Here is a 19,862-nt window from a genome sequence, read left to right as displayed (position 1 = left end):
ACTAATTGAGGTTCTATCAGTATGCCCGATGAAGAATTCCTGAGACAAGATTGTGAGAAATGTGAGCACATGTACATTCATACAAAACGACTAAAGAACTGGAAAAGCAAGAAAAGTTGATAAGGGAATATATATAAAGTATTCGTTGTCCACAATTGTATTAACTGTGGCATGGAACTCGACATAGTGCATGTCTGTTAACGTGCAAATGGCATCAATCCTTGCACTGTAAATCTCATAGCACAGCAGAAACCTTGGATAAAAGGCCAACTCGATCATTCCCATGTAGTTCTAGAGCTGTCAAACCATTATAGCCTTTTGAACGTTAATGATGAATTACCCCAAGTGACTATTTAACAATAGCAAGAAATTTAGATTTATTTTAAACTCATTCAAGCACATTCGTAATGTATGTTAAATTGATATGATCATGCGTATCAAAAAATTGATGTCAAGTCAAACAAAGAACCCAAAGTAACATACTTTATATGCAATTATTGGAATCACAACTACATAAAAACTTGTTCAATGTAACTGATGATACTTCCGCCAGTAAACTTCTTTCCATCCAAGTCAATAATGTGATAAAGTACATATAAAAGAGAATTCGAATGGCATCAATCAATTAAAAGTGTTACTTAAAATTCTCCTACACTAAAACGTTTAATGAATTGAGCACACAGTAGATACAAGCTTTCTTAATTGCAATGATTAAAGTATATTACTGAAGACATATTACAAAAAATAAAGAAATACATTGCGACACTAATCGCTATTACTTACTTATTCCGTCATAGCACTGCAATCCAAGTCTATTATTAATATAATAGGTCAAAATTAGAAGTAAGAACAGTGAAGGATACTGGCTACTTCTCTTTCTTTGAGGTTGTAATGCATGAAACTTCTTTAATATTTTTATCCCAAAAGGATAAAATTCAAGAACTTAAACCCTAAAATCATGATTTTTGTAGCATAATTGAGAAAAAATCTTAGATTTTTGACCCTATTTTGCATATATCAAAAGAAAACGAACCCAACAGAAAGAAGAAGAAATTTAACTCCATAGAAAGAAGGCAGGAAATCAACATACATATGAACTTGCTGGTTAAAAGGATCATGGTAGGGTTTGTAAACCTGATTTTCGTACACTTTTGCTTCGTCGACCGGGTCTCCGCTACCACACTGTATCTCTGGCACAAAAGTGATTGTGCAACACTTCGGAGAGGAGATTAGAGTACTCTCACCAGAGAGTAGGAATACAATAAAAGACATAACATGGAGTACTGTACTGTGGTTTTGTTTGAAGGAGTAAGAGATCCTCAATAAAGAAGTGATGGTCGTGGAATCGTGGGTTTGGTTTTAGCGCCGATAAAAACTTTGCGCTTCTTGAAAGACATAGTGGAATAAAGAGAAAAAAAATAGAGTAGAAGAGACGTTTTTTAATCAGTGTCTTTTGTATGCGAAGTTTTAGTTTCTTTATGGTGTAAATCAGTGTAAAATACCAAAAAATTGTGGGAAAAGACAAGTGTTATTCCTAGTCAAATAAAAGTGCCACGTATCAGGCTAATTCCCTGGAATTTTATATATATATATATATATATATATATATATATATATATATATAGATTAGTTTTTACTGTTCAAATTAAGGACATCTTAATTAAGTGAAACGTTTAATAGACGTTTAATCAAGTATCAAGAGAAAGAAATGTGTAAACAATAATTAGAATTGGGTGTCGAATTCTTTAAGCCGCTAAGAATTACTATACAATATGCACAAGAAACATGAGAGAATACCAAAAACACCATAGATAAATTGAAGAATTAACAAATTTACTGCTCTTTTTTCAGGAGCTAAGAGAAATTAAGGTATGCTTGTTTGATTGAAGCAAAATCCTTCATTCGAGCAAAATGACTCTAAATAGTTGAATTATATTAGACACAACCAAATACTGATGTGAAGGCTAAAAAAATATCTAGCATGAATGTAACACAATCAATCCTAAGACTTTATTGAATCAACAACGAAACTTCTAAGAAGATAAATTGCTAATTAACATACATCAGCATAAGGGAGGCCCTCCATTATCTTCGGTTCTTCGTTTTTCTTCTTTCTTTCAGTTTTTGCCCCCTTTTTCTTTTTCCTTTTTCTTCCTACTATTTTTTCTTTACTCCTTTTTTTTTCCTCCCTACACGCCACTTCTCCAACAAAAATCCACAATCAAATTTATTTTCTTCCAAAAATCACGCTAAACATCCTAAAAATGCCCCCAATCATCTCAGAAACTTTAATATCCTTACCAAATGATTATTTTTCATATAAAATCCTCACTGAAGAATTGCTCCCTTGCTCCCTGAATTAAAAAACAAAGATCACCAGTTAAGAGTTATCACCAAAAATACAATATTTGTGATATATACCTCAATCATGGTAAAAAGTAAAAACTTATCTGTAGTACCAGGTGTTTAACCAAGCCATGTGAGACATATTTCTTGCATATCTATTTTTTAACAATTCATCATAGTTAAGTGATATTTTTTTTTAATATGTTGGTTCTTAAGGTTACTTATTTGGATATATATAAACAGTCGGTGTGAATAAATATTTACCCCTGGGTAAGTAGTTACCCCTCATCATTGAACAAAGAAGGGCAATAATATTAAGAAATGTGGAACAACGAATTAGTGGAAGGAAAAAATATATACTTATATAGTTAGAGTAATAACCAATCATAGACTAAAAGTACTTCAACAAATTTTGCTAACAACAAACAAATTCAGAATCTATACGAAAGCCATTATATGATGTCAAATTGCGTTAGATGGTATGTCATATGAAACTAATTAGTTGTGGATATATGCTCAAATGAACGAAAATGAGATATCAATATAGCGCATCAATAGGCGAATTCTATTAGATTAGCACGACAATTTATTAAGGACCAATACCTGAACAACCAAATTAGGAATAACAAAATTTCTATAAACTTAATGCGTAATTTACTATAGTGTTAATATACGAAAAGCCAAAACATCAGAGCACTGACATGGATCTAAAAAATTGAAACTTGAAACTGAAATATCAACTACATATACTAAAAGACAGAATCAAGTTCATCTCAAAACGTAGGTCAAAATATTGCTTTTATTAAAATGATGAAACTCATCACCATGCGCTGCTATTATGTGGTAAATTAATTGGCGACTAAATTTCCTTCCTTACCCCTTTTGTAAAACCAGTAGTGTTCGAAACCACTATATTGCTGCCTCCATTAATTATTAAAGGCAATACAATGACCGAGTAGTTCCATTGCCAACAGTGTCATCAATTGTAGATGTCGAACCCTAAATCGAGTTTCTCACCGCCATATCGAATATTAAGCGGTAGTTTCATATAACGATTCTTTTGTTTATTTACTCAAGATTACTACCGATCTTAATCTCTAACTATGGTGGCTCTGATACCAACTGTAAGATTATTAATCCACACTCATAGAAGAGATTAAAACACAAGCATAAACATAATCTTGGGTTAGAGTCCAAGGAAGTGTACCGTTAAACTCCATGTATTCAGCAGCGACAACAAACGACGATTAAGCCTGAGACTAACTTCCACAATCCACTAGCTACGCGCTCTCACAGCCGGGAGAACTTGGCTGATGGGACGTCTACCGTTACCACGTATTCAAGAGGCAGAATACGCTAGGGTTTTCTAATAGCTAGGGAAAGGGGGGTTGACCTCTATTTATAAAGAGTGTCTACCCATCACAGGCCAATAGTTATTGGCCTCACTTATCCACACACACAATATTTAATATTAGGCCTTTTATTTATCCACCACTTGGGCCACGTCACTATCCTTTCAAGCTATAACCAATTAACGTAAGTCCAAATTCTAACATTTAAAAGTTATTGTAAATGATACTATATATGTTCCATTTTATAAGACTCAATTTTTTAAGGAGTCGAAGAAAATTTTCTTCTAACATAAACTTTTCATACATTTAATTAGGAATTACACGGTCTAATTTTTTCAGATAATTAATGAGAAAGTACAAATATGTATATGAAGAAGTAGAGAATGTCTAGTGGTAAAACTGTCAACTTTCAAGCACTTCCTTTGTTTCAAAAGAGAACTTGGTAAATTTTAATTATAATATTCTCATTTTTTTTTTATGAAACTTCCTTATAGAAATGATATATTTAGTAGTATGTGTAAGTTGAAAGATTATACTTTGTTATATACAACTTCATTTTAGATCCCATTTTTATAATTAAATTAAATGCACATAAAACGAAACGAAGGGAGTAATACGTTACTGTACATAGTAGAGTGCAGTGCAATTCCTGTCAAATTGGGGCATGTGGTTCGAGAAAAAGATCCATTTGGAAAACAATTGGTCAGAATTGGAGACGTAGGACCCAAGACTTGTCACATCCCTTTCGGCCCATCTTCCTAGCTACTTTATGAACAAGTAAAAGAACCGCTCAGTGTCTTTAACAATCCGCTGTTCCCTTCATTTCAAGTTTCTACTATAAATAGCCTCCAATAGTTGCATTTTTTCGTTGTCCCTTCTTTCTTTTCTTATATATTGAAAAAAAAAAAAAACTTCTCCCAATAGTTTCCACATTCTCCCAGAGATCTGGTAATTTCAGAATTTGTTGCAGTTTTAAGTGTTTGTACTTTCCAGATTATGATTTTTCTCTTGTTTGTACTTGCAAGTTTCGTTAACGATGTTGTATGCTCTTTGTTCTCTTTCAAGTTTCTCCTAATGAGTTTTACCTTATTCAGATTTTGTTGCAGTTTTAGGCGTTCTCTTTTTTGTACTGCAAATATCTTTTTTCCATTTCATTTTTTCCCCTTGTTTGTAGTCGTGAGTTTCACTGATGATCCAATAATGTTTTTGGGTAAAAACTTGCCCGCACTTACACCAAATCATACTAATTTATTATGGTTACATTGCATGATAAGTTGAGATGAGAATGTCTATTGATTAACTTTGGTTTAGTGATAATCGTGTATGTAAAGATAGCCATTTCTACTCTCACCAAATGGGTATTCATATGTTTCAGATTTCGTTGCAGTTTTAGGAGTATGCTCGTCAAGTTTGTCTTTTTTCTTTCTTTTCTGTTTTGATCTTCCCCAATTTAAGGTTGTTTCGATTGAATGTCTTGTCCCTTTGAATCATTGTGTGGAAAAGGTTCAATCTGATCGTCTTCTTAATCGATCTATTTCTGCATGCTTTCTTAGCAAGAGTCAGTTAATGATGAATATACTCTTTTAGGACTATACCGATATTGTGGACATAGTCGGTTAAAGACTAGTATACTGTTTACAACCATGGTGCTTTGTTTCATCGTATATGGTTTCTCTTATTTCTCAAAGATCAAGAATGAATTTTGATCAACAGATGAAGTCCAGGTTCATTCAGGTTTCTGGTGAACTACTCAGAGAATACATTCTTGTTTTACTTATCAATTTTTCTTTCCCTGCTAATCTCTGTATCTTTCCAAGTTTATTGGAAGGGATATTGATTAGATTTTATTTCTTAGCTGCTAAGCAGTTTTATGTTTTTCTATTAGTAATTTGCTTCGAAACTCGAAAAGCCATGTTTGCATATTTTAGGTCTTCTCCCCCTGTATTATCCTATGTTGCTCGGACTCTCTAAAAATGACGCCGGGTGTGCAAAGACAGAGCCAAAATTTGAAGTTTATGTGTTCTGAATTTGCCCTGAACCCATAGCTCGTTTTAGTTACTGGGTTCACAGTGAATATTTAATGAATTTCCTTATACGATACATGATCTAAGCGAAAGTTAATGGGTTTTACCGAACCTGTAAAAAGTACACTAGCTCCGCCCCGGTGGTGCGTGTCAGATCCTCCAAAAGTACTACATTTTGAAGGATTCGACACGGGTGCGGTAACATTTTGGAGAGTCCACGTAACATAGGTATTATATGGACATTTTGGTCTCCCTTGTGTTGATCTGCATATGATAACAGTGAATCAATTACCTTAGAAGCATTTCCAAATATGTTTTCTGCTATATTCCTCCCCTTCATTCTTTGGAAGAGGATTCCTATTATAGAAGCACTAGAACATCTACTCTATTTCCTTCTTTCTATTGTTGGGGACATAACACTGATTATCAGTATTATATGCCACGAGTTTCAAATTTTAATTAAGCTTTATCCGCTCTCTTACTAGCCTTATTATCTGTGTTTTAGGAGAATCTCTATCACACTTAACCATTATATATTTAATTTCTGAGCCAAATACTAATTTTGATATTGTTTAAGATCCTTGGAACAAAATGGAGCATGAAGACAGCTACCAGCTAGTTTCAGAGCCAAAATATGAATGCCTTCTCTTTGGTAAGGCTTTATTTGTAACCTGTTCTCTTTACAAAAGAGATTGCCATGTGTAGCCATTCCTAAAGTTGCTTCTACCTCAATGTGCAGATGTTGATGATACACTTTATCCACTGAGATCCGGAATTTCAGCACAATGCACAAAGAATATCATTGGTAATTTAGTACTTTTCTTTAGTTTGATACTTCCCTGCATAATTGCTTCTTTGATAATTGTTTGTTGGATTAAATAATCAATAATCTTCTATTGGTTGCATCGTTTAGATTATATGGTTGAAAAGCTTGGCATAGATGAGGCTAAAGTTCCAGAAATGTGTGTAAGCTTATATAAGGAATATGGAACAACCATGGCTGGTCTCAGGGTAAGATTATCACTTGTTTGAATTAACTATTCACAGTTAGTTTTAGCTGTCCATATTCTAAGCTTTGCATTCATTCTTTGCAGGCCATTGGTTATGACTTTGACTATGATGACTACCATAGGTACCCCTTCTTCTCTATGTTTCCTTGCACATCTCCTTATATTGTTTTCAAATGACAATTACCTAATCCGATCTTCTTTGACAGTTTTGTACATGGGAGATTACCTTATGAACTTTTGAAGACTGACCATGTTTTGAGGAATCTTTTGCATAGCTTGCCTGTTCGGAAAGTTGTAAGTTACACATTGTTACATAGAACTACAAACAAATACCTTAGTGACTGTTGACGATGTTGATGTAATGTTCATAGTTGTTGTGATTGAAACAGATATTTTCAAATGCGAATGAAGCCCATGTAGCAAAAGTTCTAAGCAGGCTGGGATTAGAGGACTGCTTTGATGATATCATATGCTTTGAGACTGTGAATCCTACTCGCGACAGCAGTGTTGCACAAGACAATATCAATGCCGGTGAGTTTTTAGGCAAAAATCTAATGCCATTCCTCTTGAAACAGTTGTAATATTATGACTAATATAGATACTGCTTCTCCTTCCAGAATCTGCTAGGACTCTGGTTGTTTGCAAACCCTTCGAAGAAGCCTATGAACAAGCCTTTAAAATAGCCAATATTAACCCTCAGAAGACGGTATGTTATTAGCCTCTCTTTCACTCTGGTGGTTGAGTCTGAATTTCAATCTTTTACTGGTTTACATGAATTCTAACCTAATACTTTTATCTTTCTGCTTTCCTCAGCTGTTCTTTGATGACTCGGTCCGTAACCTTCAGACTGCTAAGCTCATGGGCCTTCATACAGTTTGGGTAAGTAAAATTACTTATTTTGGGAGCCAAAAAAAAAAAGAAGGAAAAAAAAATTAATCTTCTTCCTTGTTAGTTGTTACTTTATGCTTATGAATTTCACTTATTTGGTATAGGTGGGAGCCTCACATAAAACAAAAGCTATAGATTATGCGCTAGAGAGCATTCATAACATGAAGGAAGCATTACCTGAGTTATGGGAAGATGTTAAACCAGATGTTCGCATCTCAGAAAAGACTGCAATTGAAGTGAGAGTTTAGCTGTGTGTAATCTCACAATAAAGACAACCAAATACTAGTGCTAGTATTTATTTAATTTCTTTTGCTATTTTACTTCTCTAGTTTCCTCATTTGCTTGTTAGCGTGAATAACAGTAGTTTCATTGATTTCATCCCCTAACTGTATTATTATTGCTTAGTGGATGTGAAATCCTTAATGTGACTGTAAAAGCTTCTCCCTAAAAGTATGTTTTGGCATGTAAAGTTGATGATGGCTGTTGAAACGCGTTGAATAGAATGTATTTGGTTATCAATCCAATCACCTTTCATCTTCATTGTCGAGCTCCACTCTTCTTTTCTTGTGAATTGTTTTCTTGTGTAGAGGCACCATAAATATGATGTATGGGAAAAGTTAACTGCATAAAAGTTTCTCATGAATCTCCATACCATCAGTATGCAGATTGAGCCCACAGGTATATTTTATCTGTACCTATAGCATGGCAACCGTGATAGCATCATTACTAGTTAAACAAGAGTAGCTAGCTCCTTAAAGTAGAAAAAGGAAGGGAAAGAAAAGGCATTTAAACGTTACTGCCATAGAAGAATAAAGAATAGATGTAGTAGAGATGATCTTATACCAAGTCAACCAAGAGCCGGAAATTGCATTCCAAGAAAGACTTTGATTTCGATGACTAGTCACTGTTAATAATCGATCGCTAGTGTCACATCAATTGCAATTCTAGCTATAAAATGCTTCTCAGAAAACAGGTTTCCAATAAGAGAGAGCATATATAACTCGGCCTTTCCATCCCTGCAGCATTCAGTTGCCACCTTCATCCACCACAAAGTCCTTGCGGTATGGCCTTTTTACCTTGGCCCTCACGTGTTTTATTATGTCCTGGTTTAATGCCTAAAGCCAGCTCTCTGGTTTCTTAAACTGCCACTGTTTATATGGTTCTGGCCTCTCAACTGTTGCAGTACCTACAATGTTCATAATTTACTTCCCAAAAGTACCTTCTCATACAGCAATCTCTCTTGATTTTGCACGTTGCCTCCCTCATGTCAAACTGGAATAGCGCAAGGCGTCAACAATTCCATGAAGGAAAACATGAGGCTTCATTTGCTTAACCAATCATCCCTTGTACGCTAATTCATCAGAAACATTTATAAGCCTGTATAACTACAAGCTTCTCATCCCTATTTATCTTGAGATCCTCCAGCTTGATAGAATCCCGTCTCTTAGCCATATCATCATTATATATACTCAAAAGGCACATTAAATGCCTTGCAATAATTTGCTAGTCGATGCCCTGTCTCCTCAACTCTCTCATCTGGTCTGAAGCCAGATCTATTCCTGTAATGTCAGGGTAAGGATGCGTACAATAGACCCTTGTGGTCTGGCCTTTTCTCAGACCCTGCGCATAGCGACAACTTAGTGTACAGGGCTGCCGTTTTAATGTCAAGTTTCGGAGGTCCTGATGGCCTAAGGAAAATCCCCTGAATAAAACATGGCCATTGAAAACCATAAAGGATACCAAAATCAATAATGTGTTTCCTTTGTTAGCATCGCAATTAATTGGCTTGTTAGACATCTTCTTGAATGGGCATGCTGTAATGTACACCTGAAACATAGACAAGTTTAAGATCCAAAGTCAGTGACTTGAGAATAACCTGATCTTACTTATTATCTTAAATATTTTTAAAATTTCTTTTTAAGCAGAACTGGTTAACGTATCTTACCACTCAGCTTCTTCCACTAGCTGCTTCTTCCCTCTCTTAAACATCGTTTATCAAATAAGTACTAGTATAGCATTTTTCAAACCAAACGCCTACTTAGATAAATGTTGCAGGCTTTTGTTTGTTTAGCACAATTATCATTTGCTACCACTATGTACAAAGTTAAAATGCCAAACTCAAATTGTAATCTTTTGCACATCGATGAACAAAGACTACTGTGTTTTAATAAATTAGTTTCTCAGCACGTGCGTTGCACGTGTATGCCGAGTCAAGTAATATACAATTTCGTAATAATTTAAAAAAAATAAGAATTTAGGACGATTCCCAAAATTTTGTGTGGTATAGTCCACGTTATCTGCATGAACTTAGGCGACCGACCCCAAATCTTCTAAAAAAATTGTGCACCTAGAATAAGGGGCATGCAAGTTTTGGTGAATTATCAATGTGTATTCTGGTATGATGACTTATTTCTTTATCGAGCTCAAGAAAATCATCTTAACTTACGAAGATGCATGAAAATTTAATTAGGTACATATTATTTTTTTTTTACTTAATTTGATTTTATTTTAATTTTTAAATTTCAAAATGCCGAACGTTATAGCTTTAGCTAGCAAAAGAATTAAGCATTCGAAGTTTCATCGATTATTTGTAAGATTTTATCCACGACTTTCTCTTATAAGTTTCCTTCTTGAAGTTTAGATATCTTATTCCACAACTTATATAGGTTGCATTAAAAAAAGTACGACTAAGAAAACATGAATTGTTATCACTTGGGATTAATTTCTAAAAGATCGTGATTTATTTGTTTTTATCCTTAAATGTGTAAATTTCTTTCCTTGAAAATTCATTCATTGTCATGCTTAAACTTTGAAAGATGTAAAATTAAACCAAAGATATTATTAAATGCTCGGATATTTTTGTGAAATTATATATCTTCTTCTGACTCTGTCAATTACACGGGTTTAATTTGATACATTCCTTCGCGAAATAAAATATATACTGGAAGCTCACAATGAAACTTCTTAACATAAAAGATGCATTTAGGAACTTTTTACAACTTATTATTAACTATGTGACGATGATTAATTGTAAGTAATGTATTAAAATCACCTAGAAAAATATTGTTCAATTAATAGTAAGGCTTAATGTGGCAGCCTGGTGCACTAAGCTCTTGCTATGCGCGGGATCCGGGGAAGGGCCGGACCACAAGGGTCTATTGTACGCAACCTTACTTTACCTTTCTGCAAGAGGCTATTTTCGCGGCTCGAACTCGTGACCTTCTGATCACAAGCAACAACTTTATCAGTTACGCTAAGGCTCCCCTTCAATAATACGACCTAATACTGCTAAAAATGTAATAAAACAAAAAAATTCAATCCATAAGTTATGGCAATAAATATATCTCCATTTTTGTATTAAAGTCTTAAGTAACCAATTTAAATTCCGCTTCTTCTATCTTATTATTTCAAATGATACATCTTTTATTATTTGAGTCATGCAATTTCACCCTTTATAATACCATTCCACATTCTATTTTTTTCAATATAAAAGAAAATATAAATATTTTTTGAAAAATAAAGTAACATATGCACAAACATATCTATACAATGGACTTTATTGTTATATCTTTATTTTGAGAGTACAATAAATAAGGCATGTATTTGAAGATGTCTTTATAGTAATTAGCTGCATATGTTTATCTCAACAAGAAAAATATGAATACTCAACATCTCCGGCATGCACATTGTGCTTATCAATATATAATACAAAATTTTCAAAATTACATTAATACTACGTACTAAAATATTTGGCTAAGTTATAAAAAATTAAAGAAAGTAGAAGTAGAATTTAGAGCAATCAAAACCTGATTAGAATGCAACATACCCCAAAACGTAGCCTAGACGAAAGTATTAGGTGTGATGCGATCAAATCATATTTTGTACCTAAACTTTACATAGTTGTCATTAGAAGGGAAATTAGTCGTTACAAATAGGAAGAAACTTAAAGCATTTTTATACACAACAAAGATACAAATAAAGAGTTATGACGCCCGATAAAGTTCTTTGTTAACTTTAGAAAAATTAGAGATACAAGAATAAAATTTACAATTATAATGCGACCAAAGAAGTACAAATATGAAATTCTTTTCGAGTGAAGGATATTCTCCTCATATTCATTGCCGTAATTGGGTTCTACCACACTAAACACAACTGTGTAGTAAGCATGTAAATATGTTTTTTCTATAGCGGTAAGTACAATGGGGTTTGGGGTTAATTATAGATACAACACATAAGTTGTTTATGTTAATTATTTATTCACATAAATTTTAATTCTTTCCAATCGACTCCAGCATAATATTTCTTATTGAATCACTGCTCACCTTGACCATATATTAATACTTTCTATTGCATCATAATTAAAAGGCGAATAACTTATTTTGCCGCTTAATTTATATTTTGTAATTAATTCTTTTGAACTGTCTGATTTATAAATTTTTTAAAAAACAAAAAGTAGAAAGATGTGAATAGAAATCTATGGAAAGATAAAAATCAATATTGTTAGAGACATACAATTGCCATGTCGTTTGACTTGTTACCTTTATATTGGAAACAAGATGAAGAAGAAGTGCTAGACATGAAATTTTAGTTCTAAAAAAATTATCGCTATGCTTGCTCAATATGTTCACTTGTGTACATCAATAGACACAAACGAAGAAAGCATCCCTCTAGAAATATGATTACAGAAGCTTGATGATATTATGGATATAAACTTTTTAACTTGCATTTAAAAGGGGTTATGCATCTAATAATTGTGGCTTGTGATCCTTCACGAGGGGTACTAAGGTTATTTGCCGTTAATTATTTTTAAATTTTAATTAATAGGGTATTTAAGTTAATTAAAGGAGTATTTTAATAATTTAACTTTTGACTAAGCTTCATGCTTTTAATATAATATAGATTAATTAAAAAACTGCAGTAAATGTTGCAGCATGAAAAAGTAACACGCTATAACTAACGAAATTTATATTTAAACGGTTTCATCCAACTTAAATTCTTTTGAATGACAAATGTGCTAAGGAACGGTTCATCAATCAAGAAATCCCAATTTGAACGATAATATCTTCAAAACACAACGCCACTTGTTACACCTGTCACTTTGATATTGGTGAAGCATATTTACTTTGAAAAAGAAAATTAACTATTCAAAGTGACCAAATACTAAAAAAAACTAAATTTATTAGTGATTCCTTTTTCATTTTTCTCATCTTAAATAATAATTAGATGACTGTTTGCTGTTTCTATTGAAATTTTTTGTTACCCTTACTCAAGGAAATTTCCCTCAGATACAGATGACAAAGACGCAATTAAACTTAGATCTTGATGGATCAGCTGGGCTATACAATTATGGACATCTATTTTTGGGATGTAATCACTTAAAATTGCTTTATCAATTGGACCGTCTAATATAGTAAAAGCGTCGAGAAAATGACAAACGCAAAACAAAAAGGCGGCATACGATGTAAGAAGACATTATACTGTAATAAGTCAAATATTAAACCAAAAGGCAAATATGTATTCCAAACCAAACGTCAAATCACAGATCTCAATGAAGTTTAGTCCAAACTAAATTGACAAATTAAACTGTACAAGTAAGTAATAATCATTTTATGGACCAGGCTCGTTAACAGCTAAATCTTCTGATTTCTATTTGAGGCTTTATAATTCCAAATAGTGTTATTAGTGATTTTGAATTAAGATATTGAAACCATTTAATAGTTTATCATTTTAGTTGTGAATATAAAAAAAGTGTTTTCGCTTTAGTAGTTAAACTTTTAAATGTAATGGTTTACACAATTCCATGAGCAAGGTATGAGAGTAGATAAATATTCTGGATTCAAATCTAACCAGTAACTACCATAAATATTTGCACTTGCTTGGCACAAGAAAACGAATCAAGCTTGTACCTCCTATCCTTATTTATGCTCTTAATAAAAAGAATTAAATAAAAGGTTAAAATACAGTTTAAATGAAATCAAGATTCCTATTTTCTTAAAGATAGCGCAGGACAAATATCGGATAAAACTTGTCTCATAATTAATGATATCTTTTCTACTGACATTATCTTTCTTTTTTTAATTTTTTATCTTTTAAGCATGTGGTAACATGTCTTTGAGATGTCTTCTTTAGTTTTTCTAGTAGGTTCGGATTTATTTAACGGAAAAGGGCCTAAAATGCCCCTTTACTATATGAAATTGGACAGGCTAGGTCTTCGTTAAAAGTTGGTCTCTATTTTGTCCTTGCCGTCAACAAATGGGCTCGTATATATCCTCCATCACTAAAGGAAGACTCATAAAGCCACGTGGAATATATGTGAGGGCAAGTTAGACCTAGTTCGAATTGTACAGGGGCATATATGAGTCAGTTATAATAGTCATTTCTCAAACACTTCACAACTCCATATCAGTTTACTTAGACACCTATTTGACAATACCAAACTAATTATCACAGCAAATAAACTAAGTCATAGACACAAACATTCAAATGAACGGCAATGGCTTCATTAAATCCTATTAACTCAAAGGGGTCGAGTCATAACAAAAGACAATGTCGGAATGTTATAGTAGCTCAAATGGGTCGAATAGGAGGTGTCATTACGGACTTACTGCCAATTATTTCATGGCATGGGCATCTTTAAATGCTAGGAGAAGGTTTTTCAAGTGCCCGAAGCATGAGGTAAGTAAATTTTTTGATGGGTTCTTTTAATTATTCCGATTTGCTTGTAAATTGTTTTATTTATTTTTGGTTTTTAGGATGAAAAATATTCCTATTGGGAATGGCAAGATGAAGAGCTTCCTCCTAGAGTTTCAAATCTCATATGCAGTTTAAAGAAGGAAAGGAAGCTCTAATTCGTGAAAGAAATGCTCTCCAAAGGAAAATTTGATCTTGAGAATGTTATGATGCTCGTCGATCATGGAGGAATAGAAGCCTTGGAATTGGAAAGAAATGTTCTAATGAAGAAAGTGACTGATTTAGAGTACTCAGCTGTGCTTGATGCTAAATTTCGGAAGAACATGTGGATTTTCATGTGTGTGATATTGGGATGTCTTGTTATGTTCTTTGGATCAGTGCGAAATGATTTGTAATGTTAGTGTTATTGTGGCTTAACTGTTGTCTTTTATTATGTAATGAAGCTTTATGTTTTTATACAAGGATTTAATAAAGTCATTGCCGTTCATTTGTTGTATCTATGACTGAGTTTATTTGCTATGATAATTAGTTTGATGTTGTCAAATAAGTGTCTAAGTAAACTGATATGGAGTTGTGAAGTGTTTGAGAAATGGCTATTATAGCTGACTCATATATGCCCCTGTACAATTCGAACTAGGTCTAACTTGCTCTCACATATATTCCACGTGGCTTTATGAGTCTTCCGTTAGTGATGGAGGGCATATATGAGCCCATTTGTTGACGGCAAGGGCAGAATAGAGGCCAACTTTTAACGGAGGGCTAGCCTGTCCTCAGGGGCGGATTTAGGGGGCGCAAGGGGGTTCACCCGAACCCTCTTCGCCGAAAAAATACACTGTATATACAAGGCAAAATCTGTTTTTTACCTCTATATATTAAGTATTGAACCATTTTAACACAATCCAAAAGTGTAGTTTAGTGGCAAGGGGGTTCAAAATCTACATAAGGTCATGAGTTCAATTCCCACTAGATCCAAAAATTATTTTTTGAACCCCCTTCGTAGAGATCTTGCCTCCGCCACTGTCTGTCCTATTTCATATAGTAAAAAGGCATTTTAGGCCCTTTTCCGTTTATTTAATTTAGTGATTTTTCCTTAGTTAAATAGAACAATGGTAGAACAGATTATTTTCTTTCAGTTCACCAAAAAGTTCTATTATCATAAGAATATTTACCTGATATTATCAGGCTGATAATAAGGAAAACCAGAGAGAACCAATGCCAAATATATGAGAAAGAACAACAAAAAGGAGGGAGAATTGCTTCAAATATTACGCTTTATCTATCAACTTAATGAAAAGTGGCTTAACAACATGAAATTCATAAAATTGAAGGTAAAAGACAAATTTAAAAGTTAATTTGGTCAACATTTTTTCCCTTTCAAAAGCAAGGGCAAAAAAGAAAAGATATGAGAAATTATGCAACTACCATAGTCACCACAAGATTATCTTTGTCAAGACAAAAGATGCAACTTATCCTAGAAACTTGTTACACATTTTTGTTAAACCAAAAAACTGAACTGGAAAGGGAAAGAAAGTTGCAACATAATGGGTTTCAAAATTCTCCTTGATACATAAAATTGAACTGATAGACAACAACTCAACTCATTAGGCTAATTTAGAGAACGTAGATAGATAACAACTACCACTAGTTAGCCAATTGTACACAGAACGATCACAAGGAGACCAGACAAGCCAAATCATATGTGTTTCACCATACTAAGCTTAATCAAGATTAGCAAAGACCAATCCTTTCTAGGAACAACATTATGTACAGAATAGCTAGATAACACGTCGGTTTTGGCTACATAACAGCATCCTATGAACTAAAACGAAAATTGTGCCACCACCCAAGCAGCTGCATACAGAAGTGCAATCTCATGCATGAATGCAGTCCTCCTGTGATATTTTCTGGAGACCTCAGGATTCCCAGTTTGACAACAAACAAGTTCCAGATACTTCTATGCTGGCACCCAACACGAGCTAGCACATACTACCCGGCCTTTCCAACCCTGTAACATCCAATTACCATCCTCATCAAACACAAAATCTCGGTGGTATCCCCCCTTTACCTTGCACCTTAACTTCTGCATGAGTTGTTGGTTTAAGGGAAGTAGCTTGAATCCAGCCCTCATATAGCGGACCTGCCATTGCTTATATGTCTCAGGCCTCTCAACCCTCTCGGACCCTTCACAAGCAATTACATTCATTGCCTCGCGCCTATAAAATTCTTGTTCAAAATGCAACCTCTGCTGATCATCACGGGGTAAAGTAGCATCAAACATGTCAAAGAGAGTTGAGTAGTGGAAGAGGGCCTCCCTGAAGCGAGTGACAAAGAAGGGTGCACTGTAAGATCCATTGACTACAGCTTGCACAAAGATATCTGGATTCATCTTTCTAATTAAGCTCAGAACTGCATCCCTTGGACTGTCCACAACCACTGTCTCATCCAATAGGTTCTTAAGACGAAAAAGGCAGTTCACAGCAACAGTCTCGCCACTTGCAAGTTTCAAGTCTTCAATTTTAATATTCTCCCAATTCTGTGTTGCTATCGCATTATACTCAAATGGAACATGAAAGCGCTCACAATATTTTGCCAAGCGGCTCCCCGTCTGTTCTAAGCTTTCTGCTGGCCTGAAGCCAGGTTGGGGAAGGTCTATTCCAGTAATGCGAAGCTTTGGAGGCCCACCAGGTATCTGTGAGAGAAGCTGGATGAGTATTGGCCACTGGAAACCGTATGTTATACCAAAATCTATGAGATGCAATGTCCTGGCATTCGATGCTGTGTGGAAGATCATTTTATTCGCAAAGAATATTGATATTTTCTTGAACGGGCATGATGAAAGGTAAACCTGGTATGCTTTCAATTTCTCAGCAGCTGTGATCCTTTTCGGGGCAAGGGCAGCATATTGTTGAGTGCCAGTGCCAGCCAGCCGAGCTTCAAGGCCATCTGCAAATACACTGGCCAGCCTCTGGTATGCATCACCTGTGGGTGAAGAATGCTGCCTGATATGCTTTAGCTGTTCATTTGCCGTCCTGCGATCGTCAGCAGCAACAGATTGTGCACAGCTAATTAAGAGAGTCCTTATATCCACAGCTTCATTTTTAGTCGCTTGTTTTTTAGCACGAGTTTTTCCACCATTTGATCCATGTGCTTGTCCATTCTGATCTGAACTCATGTTTACTTCAGATGGCATCTCACGCTTGACATCACCACATCCTGTCCCCTTATCTGTACAAAGCAGAACCCTATCAAACATCTCTGATAACTCAACCTCCTCCTCCACATATATTGCTGATTGTTTGTTGCTCCTTTCGTCCTCGTGATCACTGTCCTCGGGATACTGATGCTTTCTTCCTTTCGTGCCATTAGGTGAGTGATTCTTCTCATCCTTCTCTACCTTGACGACAGCCTCTTTGGATACTTCCTCCATCTTTGGAGGCAATGTATATTTATCCAAATCGATGACAAATTGACTAAGGTTTGGAAGGAATTTACTAGCTTCCTCCATCCCTCTCCTGAACTGTAAGATGGACTCACTATCAGTAAATACATTAGGATTTACTAAAGTGTCCACATGGGCATTTGAATTATTGAAGTTGTTTAAAGAACCACGGGACCTCTCTGAGTTACTCTGCACCAAAGGTTGGACGTTGTATTCCGATGGATGACCCTCTACGGGCAACCTAAATTCTCCAGGATCAACAACCCATTGAGGATCGGTGGAATTAGTACCAGTATTGCTACTACTTGTACTATGCTCGCTGGAATTCCAGAAAATGCTGTCTGGGCTTTTTAACTGATGGTAAACATAATCAGAGGTACGATAGGGTGAAGGAGGGTACGACTTGCCAAGGGCTTCATAGAAGGACTTCTCAGCAGCTTTTAGAGCAAGCGGATCATGGAACATGCTGGGCTTATCTTCAATATTCTCCTCCATTAGTATCTGGTTAAGGTACTTGAACAGCGAATCAGAGTCGTGATCATCTGGAGAGTCCACTTCCGAGCTCACATTTGAGGATGGAGCAAAGTTACCAACGTCTGGACTTGATGTATTGTATGGGGCACCAAAAGCTACATAGTTATCCGTATAACTGAGAGGATGATTCAGTGATTCCTCAAAGCTAGACAAATTGATCTGATCTTCGAACTCGAAAGTGTTTACAGGATGAGGCAACGGATTGAACCGAGGATCCATAAAAGTTGTGCACAAAACAATCTACAAATAAAGGAGAAAGGAGGAAAGGATTACAAGGAGAAAAGAGGGATGAAACAAAATTAAGCAATGAGAATATACTAAGCTGTGCATATATTGAAAAGGTGATAACTATTTCTTTAATCAGAAGCAAACTTATACTGGCTAATATGGATAGAAGACTCCAAAGAAATAGAAGAACCAGATAATGGGTGGAAACAAAACCTAAGACTTTCAGAAACTTAATTGGTCACATTAAACTAATTATTACAATTATGAAAAAAAATCAACTTTTCACTAACATCTGAAAGAGGCCCAACAAGAAAGGGCCAATTAAAAAAAGTAATTCCAGACTATTAAAATGAAGCTCTGATTCAACAAGCGCAGAGTGGAAACATGAATACTGATCTAACACTCATTAATTAATTGCAAAAAATCAAAACAAACATACACGTATCACCCAATGAATCAAAGCAATGAATAACAATATGACTCAAAATCGAAACACGAAAATAAATAATTAAAAAAAGAACTGAAAGAAGGAAGATCAAATCTAAGTTACAAACTTCACGAAATGAAAGAGAAGACAGGCGCAAAACACCAAACTGGAAAAAAATGTGAACACCATTAATTTTCAGTTCTCTTTCATAAGATTAGATTCTTTTTTTTTTTTTTTTTAAAAAAAAGTTTCTAAAGGAAGATAAGAAACTCCATAAGCCTCGACAGAATAATAACATCGAGAGGAAATTGAGAACTGAAGAAGTTGGGGGAACAAAAATCTCGACTTGAAAAGCAAAAGTTTAACAACCATTTGAGTCTACTGGTGTGCGTACCTTAGACTAAAGTGACGAGATGGCAGCAAAGAAGTTGAGCGGTGAAGTGAAAATGGGAGGCTCTCTCTCACTTTTTATTTTTGAGGAGAAAGAAAAGGCCAAAAAGTGCGAAGAGGATATTATATGAATATAAAAGCCCAAGGAGTCAATACTGCGCCTTTATTAAGCCAAGACAAGAGAAAAAGGGCTACGGAACCTTCTGTGAAGGAGAAGAAAAGAAGGCAAGAAATATTAAAAAGTAACGATCAGATAAAGCTTGACGGGTCCTGGTTCTTACCCGCTAGCGCCAGTCAAACATGATCAAACCGGGTATCTTCTGTGCCCGTTCGGCTTAGCTGATTTAGAATAGCTAATAAGCATTAGGTGCTGAAAAATACTTTTAAGTTCTGAAACTAATTTAAAAAATAAGTAGTTATGTGTTTGGATAAAAGTGCTGAAATTAATAATATGCACATGAAGAACTGAGTATACGAAGAGTTTTGTTTTAAAAGAAGTATTTTAGGGATATAATAGTAAATATTTTGGTCAAA

At 34.7% G+C, this 19,862-nt stretch overlaps 2 protein-coding genes across 3 annotated transcripts; one reads left to right on the top strand and one right to left on the bottom strand.

Annotated features, from left to right (window-relative positions):
- Positions 1 to 4,510: 4,510 nt before the first annotated feature.
- Positions 4,511 to 8,137, top strand: LOC107808571 (uncharacterized protein C24B11.05). Of its 2 annotated transcripts, none has more exons than XM_016633102.2 (10): positions 4,511 to 4,646; positions 6,300 to 6,374; positions 6,462 to 6,527; positions 6,636 to 6,733; positions 6,817 to 6,854; positions 6,939 to 7,026; positions 7,122 to 7,263; positions 7,350 to 7,438; positions 7,546 to 7,611; positions 7,725 to 8,137. In XM_016633102.2, exons 2-10 carry the CDS (start codon positions 6,314 to 6,316, stop codon positions 7,866 to 7,868), a joined length of 792 nt encoding a protein of 263 aa, XP_016488588.1. In that variant the 5' UTR covers positions 4,511 to 4,646; positions 6,300 to 6,313; the 3' UTR covers positions 7,869 to 8,137. The 2 variants fall into 2 exon arrangements, with proteins under 2 accessions (XP_016488588.1, XP_075075639.1); XM_075219538.1 differs by lacking the exon at positions 4,511 to 4,646 and adding an exon at positions 4,685 to 4,908.
- Positions 8,138 to 15,841: 7,704 nt separating this feature from the next.
- Positions 15,842 to 19,535, bottom strand: LOC107784075 (scarecrow-like protein 14). Its single transcript, XM_075219539.1, has 2 exons — positions 19,333 to 19,535; positions 15,842 to 18,523 (listed from the first exon to the last, which is right to left on the bottom strand). Exon 2 carries the CDS (start codon positions 18,500 to 18,502, stop codon positions 16,265 to 16,267), a length of 2,238 nt encoding a protein of 745 aa, XP_075075640.1. The 5' UTR covers positions 18,503 to 18,523; positions 19,333 to 19,535; the 3' UTR covers positions 15,842 to 16,264.
- Positions 19,536 to 19,862: the final 327 nt, after the last annotated feature.

Source organism: Nicotiana tabacum, chromosome 8 (assembly GCF_000715075.1).
Source record: "Nicotiana tabacum cultivar K326 chromosome 8, ASM71507v2, whole genome shotgun sequence".
In the NCBI taxonomy this organism is placed as follows: Eukaryota; Viridiplantae; Streptophyta; class Magnoliopsida; order Solanales; family Solanaceae; genus Nicotiana; species Nicotiana tabacum.
This window is presented reverse-complemented; position numbering and strand designations above follow the sequence as displayed.